The sequence below is a fragment of the Garra rufa genome, chromosome 17, assembly GCF_049309525.1.
Source record: "Garra rufa chromosome 17, GarRuf1.0, whole genome shotgun sequence".
Lineage (NCBI taxonomy): Eukaryota > Metazoa > Chordata > Actinopteri > Cypriniformes > Cyprinidae > Garra > Garra rufa.
In genome coordinates, this window is record NC_133377.1 from 26,601,786 (window position 1) to 26,623,350 (window position 21,565).

A 21,565-nucleotide genomic window follows, 5' to 3' on the forward strand; every position below is an offset into this window, starting at 1 on the left:
TGGATTGTATGTCATGTGACACAGCGTGCACAAGGATGCTACAATCCTGCGACTCATGTTCATCAACCGTCAAAAGGTTAGATCTAGCTCTCCAGATTGAACAGAATAATCAATAGACCTGGGTAGAGCTAGACTGCTGGCCACTGGATTGAAATAACAGTGAGAAAAAAATAAAATGTTAATTTACTTGAAATATAAAAAGCCAACGTGTAAATATCTCACTGCTATCATGTGCCACTGAAGACTGGAGTAATGGCTGCAGAAAGTTCAGCTTTGCCATCAGGAATAAATTACATTTTCAAATAAATTATAGGGCTGGCGATTAATTGAGAAACTGGATAATACTAATTAATTTTGGTGGTAATAAGAATAGATCTAAATGAACAATAGCCTTTAAAATGACTTAAAATACATATGTGACTCTGGACCACAAAACCAGTCTTAAGTAGCACAGGTATATTTGTAGCAATAGCCAAAACATTCTCAATTTTTTTTTCTTTTATGCCAAAAATCTTTAAGATACCAAGTAAAGATCATGTTCCATTAAGATATTTTGTAAATATCTTATATATATTAAAACATATTTTTTGATTCGTAATATGCATTGCTAAGAACTTTATTTGGACAACTTCACTTTTTCTTAGATTTTTTGTGCACCCCCAGATTCCAGATTTTCAAATAGTTGTAAATTGGCCAGATATCATAATATCCTAACAAATTAATGGATTTTTCTTTTCAGGTTTCAGAAAAAAAAACATATGACTGATTTTGTGGTCTAGGGTCACATATATACTAGCAATAAGACAATGATAATGGATTATGTAAGGGATAATCAACGGTTTGCCGTGCATTAAAGGATTTTAAATGCACGACGTGGAGGCTAATAACCGCCCGACGCAAGCCGTTGATTATCCCGCTTATTCCATGGTCATTTGCTAAGTTATAGACAAGTTAAAACTAGTCATGCTCTTTGCAGCGCAATATTTGACTGAATAGGTAAAAAAGACGGTTATTTTCGTCAGTTATGACACGCCGCTCTAGCATTCTGCCTGCTTCAAATCAGACACAGACATGAAATAGTGCGGTAAGATCACATTTATTTGAATTAAATCTAGCATTTGTTTCAGTAAATTATCCATCGACCGAGAGAGAGGTAGAGATGACAGTTGTGTGTGTGTGTGTGTGTGTGTGTGTGTGTGTGCGTACCTGTCTGCATTGCTGTGCGTCTGCGCGTCTCTCTCTACAAACAACGAATTCATTCAAAAACCGCAGTTTTACCACCTCGTTGCTGAGGAATATAATGTAGCGATCTAGTATCTAGGATATTTTAACAATAAGAATCGCGGGGAAGTGCTGACAAGAAGTTTATGTATGTGCGCAGCACAATGCGATCTCCGATCTCTCTCTGTCTCTCTGTCTCTCTCTCTGCGTTTGTGTGCATCAATTAAAGCAGCGCATTAATATAGAACGGTGATTAAACTGACTTGGAACTACCTGTGCATTAAACGGTTTTACTGCACACCTGCCAGCCAATCAGAATCCAGTATCCAGACATTCCATGGAATAAAAACAATAGAACCAATGCCCATTATGGTTTATAACAAATTACTGAGGAAAGCACCTACGGCTTGACGATTGTTTTTACTCTTTACAGCCCGATCTAATCCTTGTTTAACATTGACTAAACAACATTTAATTTAAATATTTGGCCATTTCTTTATGACGAAAATACTACAGCCAATGTAATTTCTTGAATATGTGGACATCCAAATGTGTAAACTCAGAGTGAGGGTTTGAGCTTTTATTCTGAAATTGCTATTAACAGTTAGCATATTGAGAAAGATATTGATGTATACTCTTGTTTGCGTAGGTTTATAAATGATTTACCTTACAAATCTGATAAAATGGCATTCCTAGATGAATAATTGAAACGTAGCGTTTGTGAATTCACACTGGCATTATGCTTATTTTAAATGGGTTTCTTATATCATGCAACTTTGAAAAAATAGTGTAATAATGTGTTTTATAGATTCTCCGGTATTTTGCTGGTTACTCGACATTAGACTGTGACAGCCCTAATATATTAAAAAAGAAAACATCATCAAATCATTAAAAATTGCAGGAAATAAAATCACTGAACCTAAAATGACCAAAAACAAACATTCTAATGACACAATAAGGTACACAGAAAAATTGCTAAAATGTTTTATTATTTTATTATTATCATTATTATTATCATCGTCATCATCATTATTATTCAAGTTTAGATGTAACAGACATCTTTGCCATCTTTATTGAACCTTTTTGCCTTTTTGTAAAAACCTACCACACAAAAAATAAAGAAAAAAATAATAAAAATAAAAGTTAAGGTGGCAGCTGAAAAAAAAAGAAAATCCTAAAATCATCATCTATGCACTTTAAATGCAGCAAGTGTAAAAACAATAACATTCTAAGAATAATGGTTAAAACATTTACATATTTATGCCCTTTGCCTTGACCTCGGCCAAACAAGCTTCCAGGCTCCATCAAATACTCCTTGTGTTTCAATATTGCTAAGGCCTTCAAACATAGGCAAGATCTCTTTCATTTATTATAATGCAGTACCTGTACTTAGCATGCTAATAACACATTTCATCTTTCTTCTTTTGCAATAGAGTAACTGAAGTGCAAGCATTAACATTTTCAAATTAACATGAAAATTTAGACAAAAAATAAAAATAAAGAATCTTATGTTATTTAATACCCAACTGTATAAATGGTTTGTTGAAAAGCGACGTTCTATAATGATTTCAGTTATTTTTAAGAGGCATTTGCAGTTAAGCAGCGTTGTAAGGCTATTTCTGAGAAACTGAGAGAGAGTAAATTGACATTTCGATGCCTCAATCTCTCCCCCTTCTCCCCAGTTCATATAAATAATGTCTGTAAGACAGTCTGTAAGAAGCCAGACTAGACCCAACTCTGAACCTGTGACCATGAAAAGGAGCAAGTGTGGAGAAGTACACAAGAGCGCAACAACAACAAAAACAACAAAAAACTGTTTGTTTGCTAGCAAACAAAAACGAATCTGGGAGGTTCAAATGTTTTTTCCTATTCAAATAAAATGGAAAACTGAAGATGCATGAACAGCTTTAAAACATATATCAAGCACTTGACTTGATAAGGTTTGTTTGGATCATTTCTGAGCTCATTATTAAAACACGTTTCAGTCGCTCAGGTAGACAGTCCACTCCACATGCTAAAAATTGCAAAAGGAGCATAAAAACCAAAGTACAGCTGGGTGAAACAACAATATAAATAACAATGTTATGCCTCTTTGAGACAACTGCCATCGAAAGGCACCAGAAACACCTGCAGTTATTACGTTTCATCAACAGTACACTGAATAAAATGGTTAAAAACAAGTCAAAGGTGTTTTCAACTGCTCTTTAGAATTAAAGGCGGAACAGAATGAATTTAGACTGGCAGAAAGTTATTATCTTTATATTATAGAGCACTGGCTCCCGTAAAATGTCCAAATAAAGCACAGACTCATCAGTTTCCCTTGAATGTTCGGTTTCAGAAGAGCAGGAGAAAAATACAGGAAGACTTCAGTCCAATACAAGCTTCTTCATCGACTACAAAGCACAAGTACATGATAAGGAGACGCAACAGAAAATGGAATGAATAGTGCCCTTTTGTGGCCAAAGATTAAAAAAAGAAAAAAACAAAAATAGTACTTTTGTTTAATATTCCACCTTTGGAGGAAAGGAAATTTAATTGTCTTACTGTTTTTGTGAAGAAGAAGAAGAAGAAGAAGAAAAAAAAAAAGAGTTCAGGTGTTGCTTCATTACGTCGTTTGCTACATTTGCAAATGTAAACGTTTGTCAGAGCCAAACTCGAGGCCCTTATTCAGATGCGAGTTCAATGTTGCATATCAACATATCTCATGTAGAAAATACTTTGTACAATATATCAGGCACTGATAATATGCTTTTACTATTAACAACCTAGAAAAAAATATTTTTTTTTTATTCCTTCCCAAATTCTAGAGTAGAGAATTGCATCCCAGCAACTAAGGCAGCAGCTTTGAAAAAAGTTTTGATGGAATTCTGTGACTTGAGTTACCTAAGCCTATAACTATAACACAAAAACAAACAGAAAACCATAAGACATTTAGTATAATGTTAACTAGAGACAGACTATAAACTAATGTTGTCTATTCAGCCATACACATTCCCTGAGGATGCTGGATGTTTGTTTGAGGACGGCAGTCATTTATGCTGTTGCCATAGTGACAGACGACTGCCACATTTTCCTACACTGAGCCACACATGCAGAAACACATCCTCATTTTCATCAGAACCAGGTAAGAGAACTTTCCATAAAACACACGACGACGAGAAACAAAGCGTTAAATTGGAGTAGATGTACCTTGCTTGCTGAACTGCCTTGTCGAAAATTACATATCTGGACTAACGAAAATATATCTAGACTGAATAGCTACATGTACCGAAAGCAGTTTTTGTTCGTTCGAAGTGTATGTGTGTGTGAGCTCCCACAGAAATGCTATGCTGACTGAAGTTTCTTGCATTGGCTGCTTAGGCACCATGATCCGCCTTGGCACATTTCAAGCAAAAAAAGTTCAACGCATTCATTCGTACAAGCGCTCGCTTTTCTCGCCGCTCTAGTTGTGCTCGGACTGCAGGTTTGTAAAGCTCATTGGTTAGAGGGGTTGGCGTTCGCCTCGGGGGTGGCCCGGTGGAGGCCTCGCTGGATGTGTGTTGTGAAATCGTACTTGTCGGTGCAAGCGTGCAGGCAGATACTGCACTGGAAGGGCCCGCCGTCACCATGGCAACTCATGTGCAGGGCGTACAGGACCTCGTCCAGGAAGACAATGCCACAGTGGGCGCATTTGCTTGAGATCTCATCTTGCGTGGCCTGATCGACCTTCTCCGGTTTGGGGACTTGCAAAGCAGGGCGCTCCTCTTCGGGTTCTTCCGAGCGTTCCGTCTCCCGCTCCCTTTCGCAAACGGGCGACGCCCGTTTCTCCTTGGCGGGGAGGGTCCCGTTGGGTGTAGGACTGGGTTTGGAATGTTTCATGGCTAGATCGAGAGGCGTGTCGCTTTCGGGTCCTGAAGGGGTCGGCGGAGGGAAATGAGGCGGTAAGCCGAAGGTAGGGTAAGGCACAAAGCTTTGGCACGGATTGGGAAGGCCAGCCACGGGGCTCAAATAGTGGCCCGCGTTGCCCGGCACAGACATCTTGTACTTAGTCCAGAAGCGCAACCAGTCTGTTTCATTTTGCATGTCGTTGTGGAGGAAGGGTAAGCTAAAGAACGGGTACTGGTATTTCTCAATAGGACTTCCAGGAGGAGAGTAGCTGGCCTGCTTCGATGGACGCATGTACTTCTCAATAGGACTTCCCCGTTCAGAACCACCCTTGGCATCCCCGCCCTGAGGTGCTCCTGCGCTGAGCCCGTTGCCTTCGGCGCCGCCATCCGCAGGGCTTTTGTGCATATGCAGGGGTGGCATACGCTTGTGGATCTCCAGCGTCTGGTTGACGAGGAAGGCATGGGTGGAGCGGGGGCTTGGGTGACTTTTGGGTCCCGAGGGACCGTAAGCCTCGTATTTACCCAGCTGCGCTTGGGCCTCGGCACGCGATAAAGACCCATCGGATCCTGCTTCCTCAGTCCTCCTCTCTAAGGGGCTGCCGTTGAGACGCTCCTCGCTGTTGACACGTTGCTGCTTGGACCCCACCTGCTCGGATGGTACGGGGTCGGGATTCAGACGCTTGCGTGTCCGTCGGCGGATGATCTGCTCGCCGTTGTTTTGCTTGATGATGTTCAGCGGTCTGGGGGTCTGAAAGAGAGACATGTAGATTGTTAGATTTTGAAATTGGCATGATGACATGATGCTTCTTTTTCTTAACTACAAATATGTTAAAACATTAAAGTCATGTGAACTTAGAAGTTGCTGCCAACTTTACTTCAGTATAGTGACGTATTTCCAGCTGAAACAGAATACTGAATTGAGGGCGGAGTTTTATTTTAGTGCTTTGTAGCAACGGCGTCATCAGAGAAGAAATGTCATTTCAGAGCAGAAGCAGATGTTCAGATTTTAATTAAAGATTACCAAGACAAACATTTTTTTTTTTTTTCAGTGGATTAATTTGCAGGGACTATTTGTTCACCTCAAGTCTAACAATGTGAGCTAACAAAGTAAATAAGTTTAAATTTTGATTTCAGGAGGACTTCAAATTCAATTTATTCATACATACAAAAACTACTGCGAGGATAATGTTCTGAGGGTTTATTTCTATTTAGCTAAAACGGCAATAAAGTTTTAGTCATTTTAGTACAACTTAAACTTACTTTATTTCGGTTATTTGCCAAGGCAACATTTTTAATTTTCATTTAAGTTTCACAAGTTTTTCATGATATATTTCTACTTGATTTCATTTAGGCTTTATTTCAATTAAAATGTAAATAAAAAAAATTAAAAAATTACCTTTAGAATAATTAAGATGTATATGGGCCATTCTACAGAGCTGGTGCAAACTGCTGCCCCACAACCAAAAACAAAAACAAAAAAAACATTTTAAAGCATGTAAGTATTTAAATCTTAGATGATTAATAAGATTTTTTTATTATCTTTTTTTTTATTTTATTTTTTTATTATGTTTGGTTTAATGCATATTCAAACTAATGAATCCTTAAGTTTAAAATCATTATGATCAACTTCTTGCCTTTTACAAAGAAAATTTGGATTCAAAATACAACAAATCTCATAAATCAAACTTGAAATGTTGTCAAAATTGTAATTGTTATTGATATACCTCTGAAAACTTTTTAATAAAATAGAAAAAAATATATATATTTACAAGGAAGATGTGAGCAAAATCTTAATAGGTCAATATAACCCTTCTTATTAAATTATATATTACTGTGTTTCGGTAGTGACAAATTTGGGGAGAGGACAAATATTACAAAACTCTGAAAATACAATATGCGAATTACCGCACAATTACTAGAAATGTTTACCTTGGATATAATACAATTTGCATAAATACAAAATTTGTGGGAAAATAAATTTTTTCTTCAAGACGTTTTCAACTCTGACTATGAACCAGTTCTTTAGAATAGCCCATATACTCACATGTATTCAAGGAGTAACATTTTTATTTTTATTATTATATACTTAATAGTTAAATCACAGGCATCAAATCCATTTAAAAACAATGCATTTCTAAAGATGTAGACACGTTTTTAAATTAAATTTTTAAAAACCCCAAAACACAAAGCTGAACCAGAGTTTCAGTGTTAAAAATTTAACGCTTTTTAATACCAGATTTGGGAATGGTCGGGTACACTTTCCACTCATCCAAGCAAACAAATATTCACACGTTTCCCCCAAAGGTGTGCGAGACTGGACCTGATCTATTTACTGCCTCATAAAAACGTCTCTCTGATCTAATATTGTGATTTCAGTGGAGTGATTCATCCCTTCTGGGACTCAGAGGACACACTCCTGTAATTAGGCTGGTTAGCATAATAATCTGCCATCAAATGGCTATTAATTATTGCTTTATTTTCACTGGACTACGTAAGCCTAGCTCAAAAACTCAAATGCAGTACAGTGAGTTTACAGATATAAACGAGTGAAGTGACTTGACTACCGGAAAGAGGCAGAAATCAACGAGTGAAACTGTTATCAATTGTGCTACTTTACAAGAAAAAGCCCGAAGTAACAGTATGTTCCTTCTCATTTCTCATCCTTTACGTCTGCACTAAAATGGAAACTACTGTGGTTGGAGAGATGTGAGATATGCATATTTCCTTCAGTGGCAGACCTGCAACAGGAGGGAAAGAATGGAGCACTTGTCTGTAATCTATTTTTCTGAGCTCAGATTCCATCCGGGTAGGCAGTGGCTCGGGGGGAAAACTTCAGTAAGGTGACGCAACTCATCTAGTCTTCTGCTACACTGCCAGACACATTCTTCCAAGCCCTCGCTTGATGCAAAGATCACCCACGACTCACCCAGAGCCAGAGATAATTGGCAGAAGAACCATGTCGCTCCCCCTCTACCAGCACCTTCCAACTGCTTGTTGACTTTGAGGTAGAGGCACATCGGGGGAATCAATCATGTATGGTAGCCACTTGCCTTTGTAGCACCCAGATTCACCGTCATGTTCTTAGGGTAAAGAAAGCAATCTCTCTCTCTCTCTCTCTCTCTCTCTCTCTCTCTCTCTCTCTCTCTCTCTCTCTCTCTCTCTCTCAAAAAAAGGCAGTCTTGGGAAACACAAATGTTTCAGTATGACCGAAGGAAAATATCAGTTCTCTGGTACCCATTTTTCCCTTAAAAGCTGGAAAAATAATTTATGTAGAAATTTAGTTCCAACAAAGCCGTATCAACGTAGCCTTTGGCTTCGCACCATATGTTCTAGAGGAAGAAACAGGAGATGCATATTTTCAATAATGTTTGGCCACTGGGGACCAGAGTTAAATCTAAAACAAATCTTACAGTGTTGCTTAAGTTCGGTTAATGCCCGGTGATGGATGGTGTTAAAATGCAAGCGCTCACTCTTTGGAACATGTCAGGCCGGCTGTCTGTCTGAAGAGAGGATGGGGATGAAAGCCAGACAAAAAGAAAGAGTGCCCTCTACTGCCAGACCATGTCAGGCCCTAAATGCACACTACAGAAACAGGGCATTCTTTCCTGTTTCATTTTCTTTCTATTTTTTTTCAGTCTAACTTTGTAAGGATCATTATTATTTAACAAAATGAACAGTGCTTGATTTATTTATGGCTAGGAGTTCTTGACTTTTCTGTTTCAAATATCAAACCAGACAAGAGATATTAAAGTCTTAAAGCTTTTGACAAAATGAACAACTGACAAAAGGGGGATTGAGTTTGGTGGCCCCTGAATATTGAGTAAATTCTGTCAGACTTAGCTTTTGTTTCTTAAAAAAAAAAAAAAAAAATTATATATATATATATATATATATATATATATATATATATATATGTGTGTATGTGTGTGTGTGTGTGTGTGTGTGTGTGTGTGTATATTAAATTAGAATGTACACTTCCAGTGAAAAGTTTTTGATTAGATAGTTTTGTAATGTTTTTCTGCTCACCAAGCCTGCATTTATTTGATCCAAAATATAGCCAAAGCAGTAATGTTGTGAAATGTTCTTACCATTTAAAATAACTTCTCTCTATTTTGATAGTGTCACATGATCCTTTGAAAATCATTCTAATATGGTGATTTGCTGTTCAAGAAACATTTATTATTATTATCAATATTTTAAACCATTAAGTACATTTTTTCAGAAATAAAAAGCCTTTGTAACGTTATACACTATACCATTCAAAAGCTTGGAGGCAGTATACTTTTTTTCATTTTTACTTTTTGGGGATTAAGTATCCTTTCTTATTACTTTTATTAAGCAATACCCTTAATACTTTTATTCTATTTCAAATAAATACTGTTCTTCTGAACTTTGTGTTTTAAAAATGTTTTTAATCAGCAAACCAGAATATTAGAATGATTTCTTTAGGATCATGTGACTGGAGTAATGATGCTAAAAATTCAGCTTTGAAATCACAGGAATAAATTCCATTTTTAAATATATTCATATAGAAAACAGTTATTTTAAATAGTAAAAAATATTTTAAAAATGTTACTGTTTTTGCTGTATTTTGGATCAAATAAATGCAGGCTTAGTGAGCAGAAGAGACTTTTTAAAAAACATTAAAAATCGTACTGTTCAAAAATTTTGACTGGTAGTGTATATCACAAAAAATGCAAATAAAATAAATGGTGTATGGCACTAAATGTACATGACAACACCACACCGACCCTCCAACAAAAATCCCTTAAAAATGCAAAAATAAAATTATATGATAAATGCATATGGCACAAAAAGAAAATAGTTCTACAAGAAGTCACTTTTGTAATAATATACCGCAGATCTATTTAGCAACCTTGGGTATCTCTCAATTTATTTCATCTTATCTAGTTTTGACAGTTTAAGTACCTTAGCTTAGTTTTTTTTCCTAAACACGGAAATGTATTATATGCTCAAAGGAGCCTGGAAGGCCTGTCTCGACTGTGCTGTCTGAGAAAAAAAAAACCTTGCTGCTATTCTAGCTATTTCTTTCTACCTTTTGGGCTTTCTTGTTCCAACGGGTGGTCAGAGTTCAGAAGCTGCGAGAACTTTTTGGAGAACGAACGACGTTTTCTTTCTGCGTCCCACATAAAAAGTTCCATGACGGTGAATCAGAAAAACGGAGGCAGCCGCGAGTTTTATGCCGGGCATTGACGCACAGCTAGGGCGCATGTCAGGTCCTATTATTAGAAGATAAAATCTGAGAGACATTTATTATTGCAATGTGTTCTGGCACAAGGAGCCCAGACCTCCATTTAGGGCTCTCTACAGTGAGGTTTTATGAGGTGCTACAGTATTATGAAATGATTTCTGTACAGCGTATAAATTTTTTTATTCAAAAATATAAAAAATTCTACTGGAAACTGACTGCCAGGCTGACATGAAGGACACAGTCTCCGCTGGCCTGCGTTACCGCGCCATCAGTGAAACAGTCACTTGATTATTTATCAAACCGAGAACCTGAAAGTCTGTGAGATATCTTCTACTAAACAGCTCTGCTGCCGTTATTTGGCTCCAGAAATCAAACTGTGGAAGATGACTCAGCATCTTACAGCAGAAACCAAAAACAGAAACATCAGGCAAACAAATCCTGTAGCCAATCGGCAGTGTTTCGAAGAATCCCGAGGGCTTTGGAGAGACGTCTCCACATCTTGTTTATTAGCTTCTAGTGGAGTGTGACGTGTACACAACCTGATGGTCCACTGCAGAAGCTACTTTACAGTAAAAACACAGAGAAGAGCGCAAAAAAAGGACTATGCCCAAATTGGTCATTCGGTCCACCGCTGGATTGTACAGGCTTTAGATCATCACGCACACAGCTGTAAGTATCATTAAAGGTGTGCGCAGAGCTAGAACCAATAAAATACAGATCTACTGCTAGTTTTGTATACAAGCTGAGGACAAATACACAGTTTTACCAGCACCGTATACTTGTATACTGAAATGTAAGCTTATGAAACGTAAAGTGACAGTCCTTATTAATAGGTTTAAGGTCATAAAAGATTACATCAAAAATAGCAGATAGTGACTTAATAGTGACTTTTTTTTCTGTCAACTATCATCAATCAGCTTTTCAATGCATGATTCGTTTTATCCTGTGCTAATACAACATAGTAGTAATATACACTGCTGTTCAAATGTTTGGGATAATGAATGTTTAATGTTATGCTCATCAAAGTTCCATTTATTTGATTAAAAATACAGAAAAAAAGTAATATGTGACCCTGGACTGCAAAACCAGTCAAAAAATACATTGTATGGGTCAAAATGATCAATTTTATTTCGTGCCAAAAATCATTAAGATCATAAAGATCATGTTCCATGAAGACATTTTGTAAATTTCCTACCATTAATATATCAAAACTTAAATTAATTTGGACAACTTTAAACGTTATTTTTCTCAATATTTAGATTTTTTTTTTTTTTGCACCTTCAGATTCCAGATTTTCAAATAGTTGTCATCTCGTGTATAAATCTCAATTTTGAAAAACTGACACTTATGACTGGTTTTGTGGTCCAGGGTCACATATTATGAAATATTATTGCAATTTAATATAACAGTTTACTAATTTAATATACTTAAAATATACAATCCTTCAGAAATCATTCTAATATGCAAATTTAGTATCAATGTTGGAAAGAGTTGTGCTGCTTTATTTATTTTTTATTTTTTGGAACCTGTGATACCTGTGATGAACAGAAAGTTAAAAAGAACAGCATTTATTCAAAATAGAAATCTTTTATTAACAAAATTCTTTTCTAACAAGTCTACTGTCACTTTTTATCAATTGTTCACATCCTTGCTGAATAAAAGTATAAATTTAATAATACATTTTTTTTAAATTAATTTTGAACAGTAAAATATTGTGATTTAAAATAATTAAAAACATATTTTGTAACAATATACACTGTATTGTTACAAAAGATTTTTATTTTAAATAAATGCTGTTCTTTTTATAGTTTCTTCAAAGAATCGTAAAAAAAATTTAAGATTCAAAAAAACAAAAAGCAGCACAACTGTTTACAGTTAAACACTGATAATAAATCAGCATATCAGAATGATTTCTAAAGGATTGTTCGACACTGAAGACTGGAGTAATGATGATGAAAATTCAGCTTTGCATCACAGGAATAAATTATATTTTAAAGTATATTACAATAGAAACCCACTATTTTAAATCACAATAATATTTCACAATATTACATTTTTTTCTGTATTTGTAATCAAATGCAGCCTTGATGAGCAGAAAAGTATTCTTTTAAAAATCATTAAAAATCTTACCTACTCCAAACTTTTGAATGGCAGTATATGTAAATGTTATGCAATACAATTACTTAATGAATTGTAAAACATTTTATTATTATTATTATTATTATTATTATTATTATTGTACACTACCATTTAAATGTTTGGACTAAGTTTTTTTTTTATATACATATTATTAATATAAACTAACATTTTTATTCATGATGGATGAATGATATTGATCAAAAGGCTTTTATGTTACAAAAGATTTCCATTTCAAATAAATGCTGTTCTTTTGAAACTTCTATTCATTATAGTATCCTGAAAAATGTATTATGATTTCCACAATAATATTAAGTAGCACAATTGATATAATCACTTATAATAATAAAAAGTTTTCTTAAGCAAATCAGCATATTAGACTATTTTCTGAAGAATCATGTGACAATGCAGACTAGAGTAATGGCTGCTTGAAATTCAGCTTTGCCAACACAGGAATGAATTTATAAAGATAATATATTTTGAAATGGCTCACAATTTTTAATTGTAATAATACTTCACAATATTTCTCTTGTAACTAGTTAACCAGAATACCTGAAACCACTGTGTTCCACTCTCATCAAATTCACCTTCCTTCAGCTTTTAATATCAGTGTGATCTCAGTTGTTAAACTGTCGAGAATTATTCCCATTTCCCTTAAAGTCACGGCCACTCTACTTTTTCTGTTCCGGGAACCCAGAGCAAAGAGTGATGCGAGCATCAGTACAGCTGCTGCATCAATGCATGATGGAACTCCAACATAAATGTCAAAGTTAGAAAAACTTCCAGCGTGAGGAAACTTATTTACTCCAGACAGTGTTTAATGTGGGGCAGTAAATAGAACGTCCAGTATTTCACAGGCTCGGCTGTGAAGCGCCCATTGATTGCAGGCTCTCTGATGAGGCGGTGCGGACAGACGGGCAGATGTGAGCGCCTGTGCTGGGTCAAGTTAGCACGACTTAAGCCACCAGGTGGCATGGCCCCTGAAAGAGCCTCTTGTGGTCCGGGCGCTGCGGTGCCTAATGCCTTACCCCAGCCGACCACACTGATTCAGTCGGCCCCCTGTTTCCGAGCCTGTGCCACCCAGGCGCTGGTCCCGATAGCCTGAGGCCACCAAGGCAAAGAGCACTTTCTGACATTGCACATCAAGACACGAAAAAAACGTAATGCTCACAGACTTGACCCAATTCTGAAGGAGCTCCAAAGATTAGAATGCAAAACCAACGTTAAGTCCAGCAACAATGCTTTTTCAGTTTCTCCGGCTTAATTACTCACATGTTGTCGAGTCTGTTTACCCGTCATGTTTATCCAGACACCATTTCAAAGGAAATAGAAGAACACTAGAACACTTTCAAGGCTGGAGACAAAGCTTTAGGTATGGCTACAGATGGGGAAAAAATGCTAATTCAGATCGAAATTAAATTGGGAGAGCAGAGAACTGAGGCGATAAAGCAAATCAAATTAAGTCATTTAGTGGCCAAGTCCAGAAACGAGCAGATTCTTTTCCTTGTGCACAGTTCACACAGACTAACCCAAAGAATGAATACAATAGTCACTGCTTTATGTATTCTAAACATTCATTATATTTAAAAAGTTTCTTGTTTGTATTAAATGGTGGATATTTTTCGGATAAGCAGAAAGGGTGTGTATACACAATTAAATGCAAAAGTGCCTTCTCAGTTTTTTAGTGGCCTTCATTTCAGAAGCATTTTCCTATTTATGTCTTTGTTACTTATAAGCTATAAATCAAACCAACCAGCTATGAGGTGAATGACAACATTACAAACTTTGATTTGAAGGGTTAAAATTGGACAATAAGACTGTGTATTTAACAGCTTTGATGAGGGAAAGAACTACAATCCAATGAAGCGCTGTGAAAAACTAACTAAAACCAAATGAAGATATATATATAAATATGAATAAGACTGACTGACTGTTCACATAATGTTCACATAATTTACAGATTCACAGTGCTTTATGAGAGTGATTTTCTTTTAGAGTGATTTGCTTATCACGATTCCTTGACTGATGGAAATGTCTTTGCAGAATTATTGGTATTAATGTAGTTTTCTACAAGGAGGAAATCCAGTGTAAAACTGAATGATTATTTAAAAAAAGAAGATAAAATAAAGCAAGCTTATGGCTTCAGCAAAAGCGGATTTAAAAACTCCAGAGCTCAAAGTTCTGTTCTTAAAGGTTTGCAAGTTATTATAAATCAATACCCCTGAGGAGAGAATGACTGGGATTTTTACTTTACGCTATAGTGTGTAACATTCTGGATCTTAAAGGAGATTTTTAAAAAGCTTAAAACAAATTTCTATCATTTCTATCATTTTTTTCACCCTTCCAAACTTTGACATTTATAGACTTACAGGCTTTGAAACTCAAAAAGAAATATTTAGCATTTTCCAAGTTGCTTTTTTGCATACTATGAAAGTAGATGGCCACTAAAAAAAAAATATGTAGTTGCCATTACCTATATAATATCGAAAAAAATAGCAGCTCAGACATACTACTAAACATCTAATTTTGTGTTCCATGCCAGGTTGTTGTTGTAAATACACTACCAGTCAAAAGTTTTTGAACATTAAGATTTTTTTAGGTTTTTTAAATGAGACTCTTCTGCTCACCAAGCCTGTGTTTGATCCAATATACAGCAAAAAACAGTACAATTGTAATTAATTAATTAATTAATTGTGAATTAATTTGAAATATTTTAAAACTGTAATTTATTCCTGTGATTACAAAGCTGAATTTTTAGCATCATTAGTCTAGTCGCATGATCTTTCGGAAATCACTCTGATATCTGATTTGTGATTTGCTGCTCAGACAACAATTATTATTATAATTATTATTATTATTGTTATTGTTGTTGAAAACAGCTGAGTGATTTTTTTTTCAGGGTTCTCTGAATATAAACAGCATTTATCTGAAATAGAACTATTTTGTCATATTATACATTTCTTAATCATCACTTTTGATCAATTTAAAGCATCCTTGCTAAATAAAAATATTAATTTCAATCATTTCTTATATATACACTGACTCCAAGCTTTTGAAAGGTAAAGATTAAAACGTCACAACAGCTTTTTATTTCAATTAAATGCTGAGTAATGATGCAAAAATTTTTGCTTTGATCACAGGAATAAATTACATTTTAAACTTTATTCAAATAGAAAGCAGTTATTTTAAATAGTAAAAATATTTCACAATATCACCACTTTTGTTGTATTTTGGATCAAATAAAGCAGGCTTGGTGAGCAGAAAATAATTCTTAAAAAAAAAAAAACATTACAAATCTTAAAACTTTTGACTGGTAGTGTAAGAATGCATTCTTAAGCAATTCATATGGGTTTGGAACTACATGAAAGTAAATAAATGTTAAAGAAAGCCTCCACTTGACTGGGTTTTTAAGGTTGTGCCAGTAGGCATTGTGTCTTGGGTTTTAAGGTCAGGTGTTTGTTAGGACTGTGGGAAGTGGGGCTCCCAGCTGGTGCAAAATTACTTCCATAGGGCCATTAGCTGGCTGCAGGGCTGAGGAAGGCCAAAAGGGCTCTTCCCCCGGGGTCCTCGCCTGACAGCGCGGAAATGAAGCGATCAAACCGGAGCTGCTACGCTGTCACCTCTCCGTTCATTTTGAACTCTGTTTCTGCGATTTGTGGGTGGGCTGGCGAGGCATTCTCGCCGTCCCTTGCACTGATGTTTTCTTAGTTCACCCCCTTACCGAGTGCAGCTTCTGATAGAGGCCACACGCATTGCACACGTAGCCGCCGTTGGCATTCTTCCTCCACAGTGAGGTCTTGGTGGTCAGACAGTTGGCGCAGAAGACCCCTGAGCCCCGCCGTCTCTGAAATCATAAAAAAGAAAGAGAGCCAAAATGAGTAAAAAAAAAAGCAGGCTGTGGAGAAAAAGAGTGATGGAGATTCATGCTCAGCATGGAGATGAGAGGGTCATGTAAAAGAGAAAGCAAGAAAGAGAGGCAGAGGGAGGAAAAGGGAGAAGAAAATCCCAAGACTCAGCAGGGTGTAGCTGGATATGGCAGCACTGATGGTGAGAGACACAATGTGTCCAATCAGAAAGCCAGGATGAGGCATAATTAATAGAACCAAGCTGATTCTAACACTAATTAACCTTCTCGTGATTTATAGGCTTTGTAAGATACCACTGTGTCAGCGACAACACCACCAACTTCAAACTGGGTCGCCCGCACCGGCCTGACATAAATATTTTGATCTTTCAATAAATGTCCCTTCTCAAACCCATGCATGACGTGAACCTTTAAATACGTAGCTGGCTCCCAAAATATCTAGTAGCTTGAAATATTGCACTCTACTGTGAGAGAAGGGGAAAAAATAAACTCACGCAGGAAAAAAAGGAGAGAGATATAGCCACATGAATCATCCACTGGGAACTGACAGAACTACAAGTGAATCCCGAGAGTCAACCGGGGCAAATCACAGGAATTATCTCGATTATGGTCCCTGTAAAACTCATTTAGCCTTATAGAATGTGTACAATTTATTTAGCCCAACTTCAGATGGCTTGCACAGGGAGCACCTTTCTCCTGCCAGAAAAGTACAATGCTCCTAATTGTGCTCTAATACATTTAGAATGGAAAGCTTTCTGCAGACATAATTTTGGCTTTGACTCGGTAGAGCTTTTTTGGCAGGGAAAAGGGCACTTGATTCATCGGGTGTTTCACAACGTATCAGTAAAAAGTTTTGGGGCGCCGCCAGCTTCCTATAGGGTCATTTTTCCATCCAGATGCGCCATTGGAGGGCCCTGCATCAGCTAAACTAATTATGATCTCACCTTCGCTGATGCTTGCTCACTCTACGCTTCGACATCTCCCATTAATCATAGATACGTAGAAAATGAATGTGAAAAGAGAATGAGGGACGGTAGCCCGCGCAACCATAAAGAATAAAAATGATGGCAATAACTTAATGAGATGGAGCAATGTTTTCCATGAGTTATCAGCAAATGCAAAGTCACTCTGACAACTGCCCTTTGCAACCGCAGAGCATCATTCTGATGCGCCAGCATTTCAGGCCGAGAGGGAGGGATCTCCCGTCCTTATTGTGCGCATAAAAAAGTAGGTATACTCATTGAAGGTACATAAACACCTTTCTAATAGCTTGCCGTGACAATAATGACACTATCCTTACATTAAACATTAGACTTGCGCAAATCAATCGTTTTATCCTTTACAGTAAGTACTGTAGCACTACTAATATTATGCTGATGGTTATAAATGGTAATGCATTTAAATAATCTATTGGTACTTCAGTTAGTGCCAGTACGAGTTTGTCATTTGTAGGTAAACTGTCCATTTAAAGAAGTCCCTTTTACTCACCTACTTGTCATCCAAGATGTTCATGTTTTTCTTTCTTCAGTCATAAAGACATTTCAGGATTTTTCTCCATTTAGTGGACTATAGTTTAAACTTCCAAAATACAACTCAAATGCAGCTTAAATTATCCCAAATGCGGTTGTAAACAATCCCAGCTGAAGAAGAAGGGTCTTATCTAGCAAAACTATAATTTTTTTTTTAATTACAATTTATATACTATTTTAACCTCAAATGCTTGTCTTGTCTCGCTCTGCCTAAACTCAGTTTTTTTTTTTTGGGGTTCAAGACATTTAGGGTATGTCGAAAAACTCCCGTCTTATTTTCTCCCTTAACTTAAAAAATAATTTCAAAATCATCTATATCGCTGCAGAAGTACCAAAAAAGGTGGAAAGTGAACATACAAAGAGCAAACACCCTTTACAAAAAAGGCGATTTTTTTGACATACCCTAACCGTCTTGAACCGGAAAAGACAAGAGTTCAGGCAGAGTAAGACAAGACGAGCGTTTGAGGTTAAAAGTATATCAATTGTTATTTTAGGAAAAAAAGTATCACTTCGCTAGATACAACGCTTCTTCCTCTGCTGGGTTCGTTTACAACACATTTGGGATTGTTTAAAGCCGCACTTAAACTGCATTTTGGAAGTTCAAACTCAGGGCACCATAGAAGTCCATTTTATGGAGAAAAATCCTGAAAAGTTTTCCTCAAAAAACATAATTTCTTTATGACTGAAGAAAGAAAGACATGAACATCTTGGATGACAAGGGGGTAAGCACATTATCTGGTATATTTTTGTTCTGTAAGTGAACTTCCCCTTTAAGACAGTAAGAAGTCTAACATTTCCTGCAACACAAACCCACAATACCTTGATGGAAGATTATCTCAAAATCGAATTATGGCTCATTTGTGTCAGAATCACTGCTTTCTTACAACCTTTAAGCAAGAATGTATATATTTTCTGATCTCAGTGGGGTTTTTAGAGGGCCACATGCTAGTCCTGACAGTTTAGACATGATTGATTGATTTATTCTTTCCTATCCTGTTCTAGCGTTACAAGCCAAACAAAGTGTCCGTCATCAGCTTTGTGGATTTCTCTCCCTGGCCTTCTGGGCTCCAGAGCCAAATCGCTCACACGTGTTCACTCCGCCTGGCCAGCAGTCCTTCATCGTACAACAGCCGCAGAGAGTTAATATACATACAACCTACACACAGTGTGAACACAACTGAACATTTATCTTGTTGGTCAAATCATTCATTTGTGCTGGGCCTCCTGTTTAGCCATCCAGAAAGCTTATATGGTTATGTATACAGTGAGCCAAAAGCTTTGGATTTAAAACAATATAAATCAAAAGCTTTGACTCTTAGAGCCAAAACTAAATCTGAATGAAAGGCTGATCATATCTGCATCTGACTCTGGTGACCATAATAATGACCCAATTCTAATAATAATAAAAACAATAACAGAAATGTGTATGTATGTATGTATGTATGTATATATATATATATATATTTAATTTAGGTAATAAATATTTATGGTTGAAAAAGTTCTCTCAATTCATCCGCTATAAGCAGGTGTAGTAAAAAGCATATTTTTTCACTGGCTGCAGTAAAATTAACGTAACACCATTAAAAAAGAAAAACTACTCCAATCAAATGTTCAGTGTAATTAAGTTTGTGTTCATTGTAAAGACAATGCCTTATATATTTAAAATATATTGTATATATTTATTTATTTATTTTTTATTACAGCAAAACAAAATAACAAAATAAAATATAAATTGGAGAGGCTGACCATGTCTGCTTAAATCTAGGCCACAGTAAGAGAATGATACCATCTATACCAAAAACTTACATTTGCTAACTTGTTAATAAACAATCAATTATACACATCAATTATACACATAAACAAGATTCAGGGATTGCAAGAACAACTTTTTGGACTGATATGAGGTCTAAGCAATTTCCAAAACAATCCAAAGTCGACAGGTATCTAAACAAAATAAGCCAGATATAGTGACAGTTCATTACATTTTAAGTAGGAGGGCGGAGTCAAATAAAAGTGGGAGTTTCAATAAGTTGAGATGTGAATGTGTTTAGGAGCGGGTTGTGGGTCAATTACATAGGAAACCCCAGAAATAGCCTTCCCCTGTTGAATGGTGCACAATCCCAGACTTCCTTTTCAATTATCAACCCGGACCAGTCTACCATCTGTAAAAACGAATGCGTACCTTGCCCTGCCAGGTTCTGTTTTTTTATCTCTTTCTCCCTCCATTACATCTCAAAAAAGGACAAGTTGGCGAGAGAAAAAAGAAAGAAAAAAAAAACGTACATTTGACTGGCTTGCTGCAGCTGCTCACCAAAGGAAAAGGAGGGGAGGCGAACGAGAGAAAGCCCTGATTGTCTTTGTTTTCCCAAAGTGTGGGGCGATTTTTCTCGCCTGCCACGTCTGGCCGTGCTGTGAGGTGATGCATTGTTTTTTTTCCGCGGGCTAGAGGGGCCGCAGAGAGCCCAGGCCCTGTCTGTTTCCTGGCCTGCTCCAGTTTATCACTGTATCTGCTCTCAGCGCTTCTCCTGCTATCTGGTATCCGTCACGGCCTTTGCTAGGTGCCATGCATTATCACGCAGCACCGTGACTGGTTAAAACACCACTAATCATAATCAAAACAAACTTTACACTACCTTTCATCTGCACTCGGGATGAGGTGTAATAATAGGCTGGATTATGTATTTTTGGAATCATCTATTTCTGTACAACAAAGGTATGCGTACAGGTAGCGCGGGGTTAGAGGTACTCGCAGTAAACAACAAAATGGCTGTTCTTGTTTGCATTGCGGGCTGTGATGAATGACCCTGCTGCACTCTGGTACTTTCTGTGGGTGTAGCCGGTGTATTCTGTTTGTACGTGATTGATTACGCATGCCTAACACTAGGCGCTCTAGGGAGTCGGACTAATTCGGTCCTGGTGAGAGGAATCTGAAGTAATTAGAGGCAGGACCTAATTACATCTATTTATTTAATGAGCATGTTCCCACAATCCCATAAAGCTCTCCATTAAAAGCTTCTAGTCTCAGGTGAAAGAGGCAGGGAAGAAACATCACACCTTTCTGTCTTAAACCTATTACGGTAATCAGCTGGTCTCGAGGTTCTGCAACCGGTTTCGCGACCATTGTCGACTTTCGCAGCTAAACAATGTCCCGACTATGAAAAATGTCTGTTTGAGAGCTGAAAATAATAGCTTTCAGCACCAGGGAGATTTAAGGGCCTCTGCAAACGTCAGTTTTTGGTGAGGTGGACAGCAAAATGGTGCCTAAAAGCAGAGACGGTTAAAATGATGAGGGGAAACGGGGGATGCTTGGAGACTGACACACATCAGAGATATAATATGTGAAAACAAGGGCTAATAACGCGTTTGGCATGCTGTGTGGATGTAAGAGAAAGGATTCTTTGGTTTAAAGGGGGCGATTTGCACACAAAGCCGGTGAAATGAAATTACATGTAATTCACTTAGGCAATCCGCGGGGCCTCTTACATTAAATAAACAATTATTTAATCAGCTGCAGGGAAATTAGGTGAACCCCTACTGACAATTTCAATTTCAGAAATCCTGCATCAACTTTTCAAGGCTCAGGCAGTACCATCGAAATGCCGTCGGCAAACATCTGGATACAATTGCAGACATATCGAACCATCAAGTCCCATCTTAGGTGGATGTTATACTGGGTTTACGCAAATCCGAAGTCTCTTGCTGAAACGGAGTCGTAATTATATAATTCAGTTTGATA

At 36.9% G+C, this 21,565-nt stretch overlaps 1 protein-coding gene across 1 annotated transcript; it reads right to left on the minus strand.

Moving 5' to 3' along the window:
* Positions 1 to 2,190: 2,190 nt before the first annotated feature.
* Positions 2,191 to 20,254, minus strand: trps1 (trichorhinophalangeal syndrome I). The gene is made up of 3 exons (XM_073821450.1): positions 20,141 to 20,254; positions 16,157 to 16,279; positions 2,191 to 5,835 (listed from the first exon to the last, which is right to left on the minus strand). The coding sequence occupies exons 1-3, from the start codon at positions 20,252 to 20,254 to the stop codon at positions 4,696 to 4,698; spliced, it is 1,377 nt and encodes a 458-aa protein (XP_073677551.1). The 3' UTR covers positions 2,191 to 4,695.
* Positions 20,255 to 21,565: the final 1,311 nt, after the last annotated feature.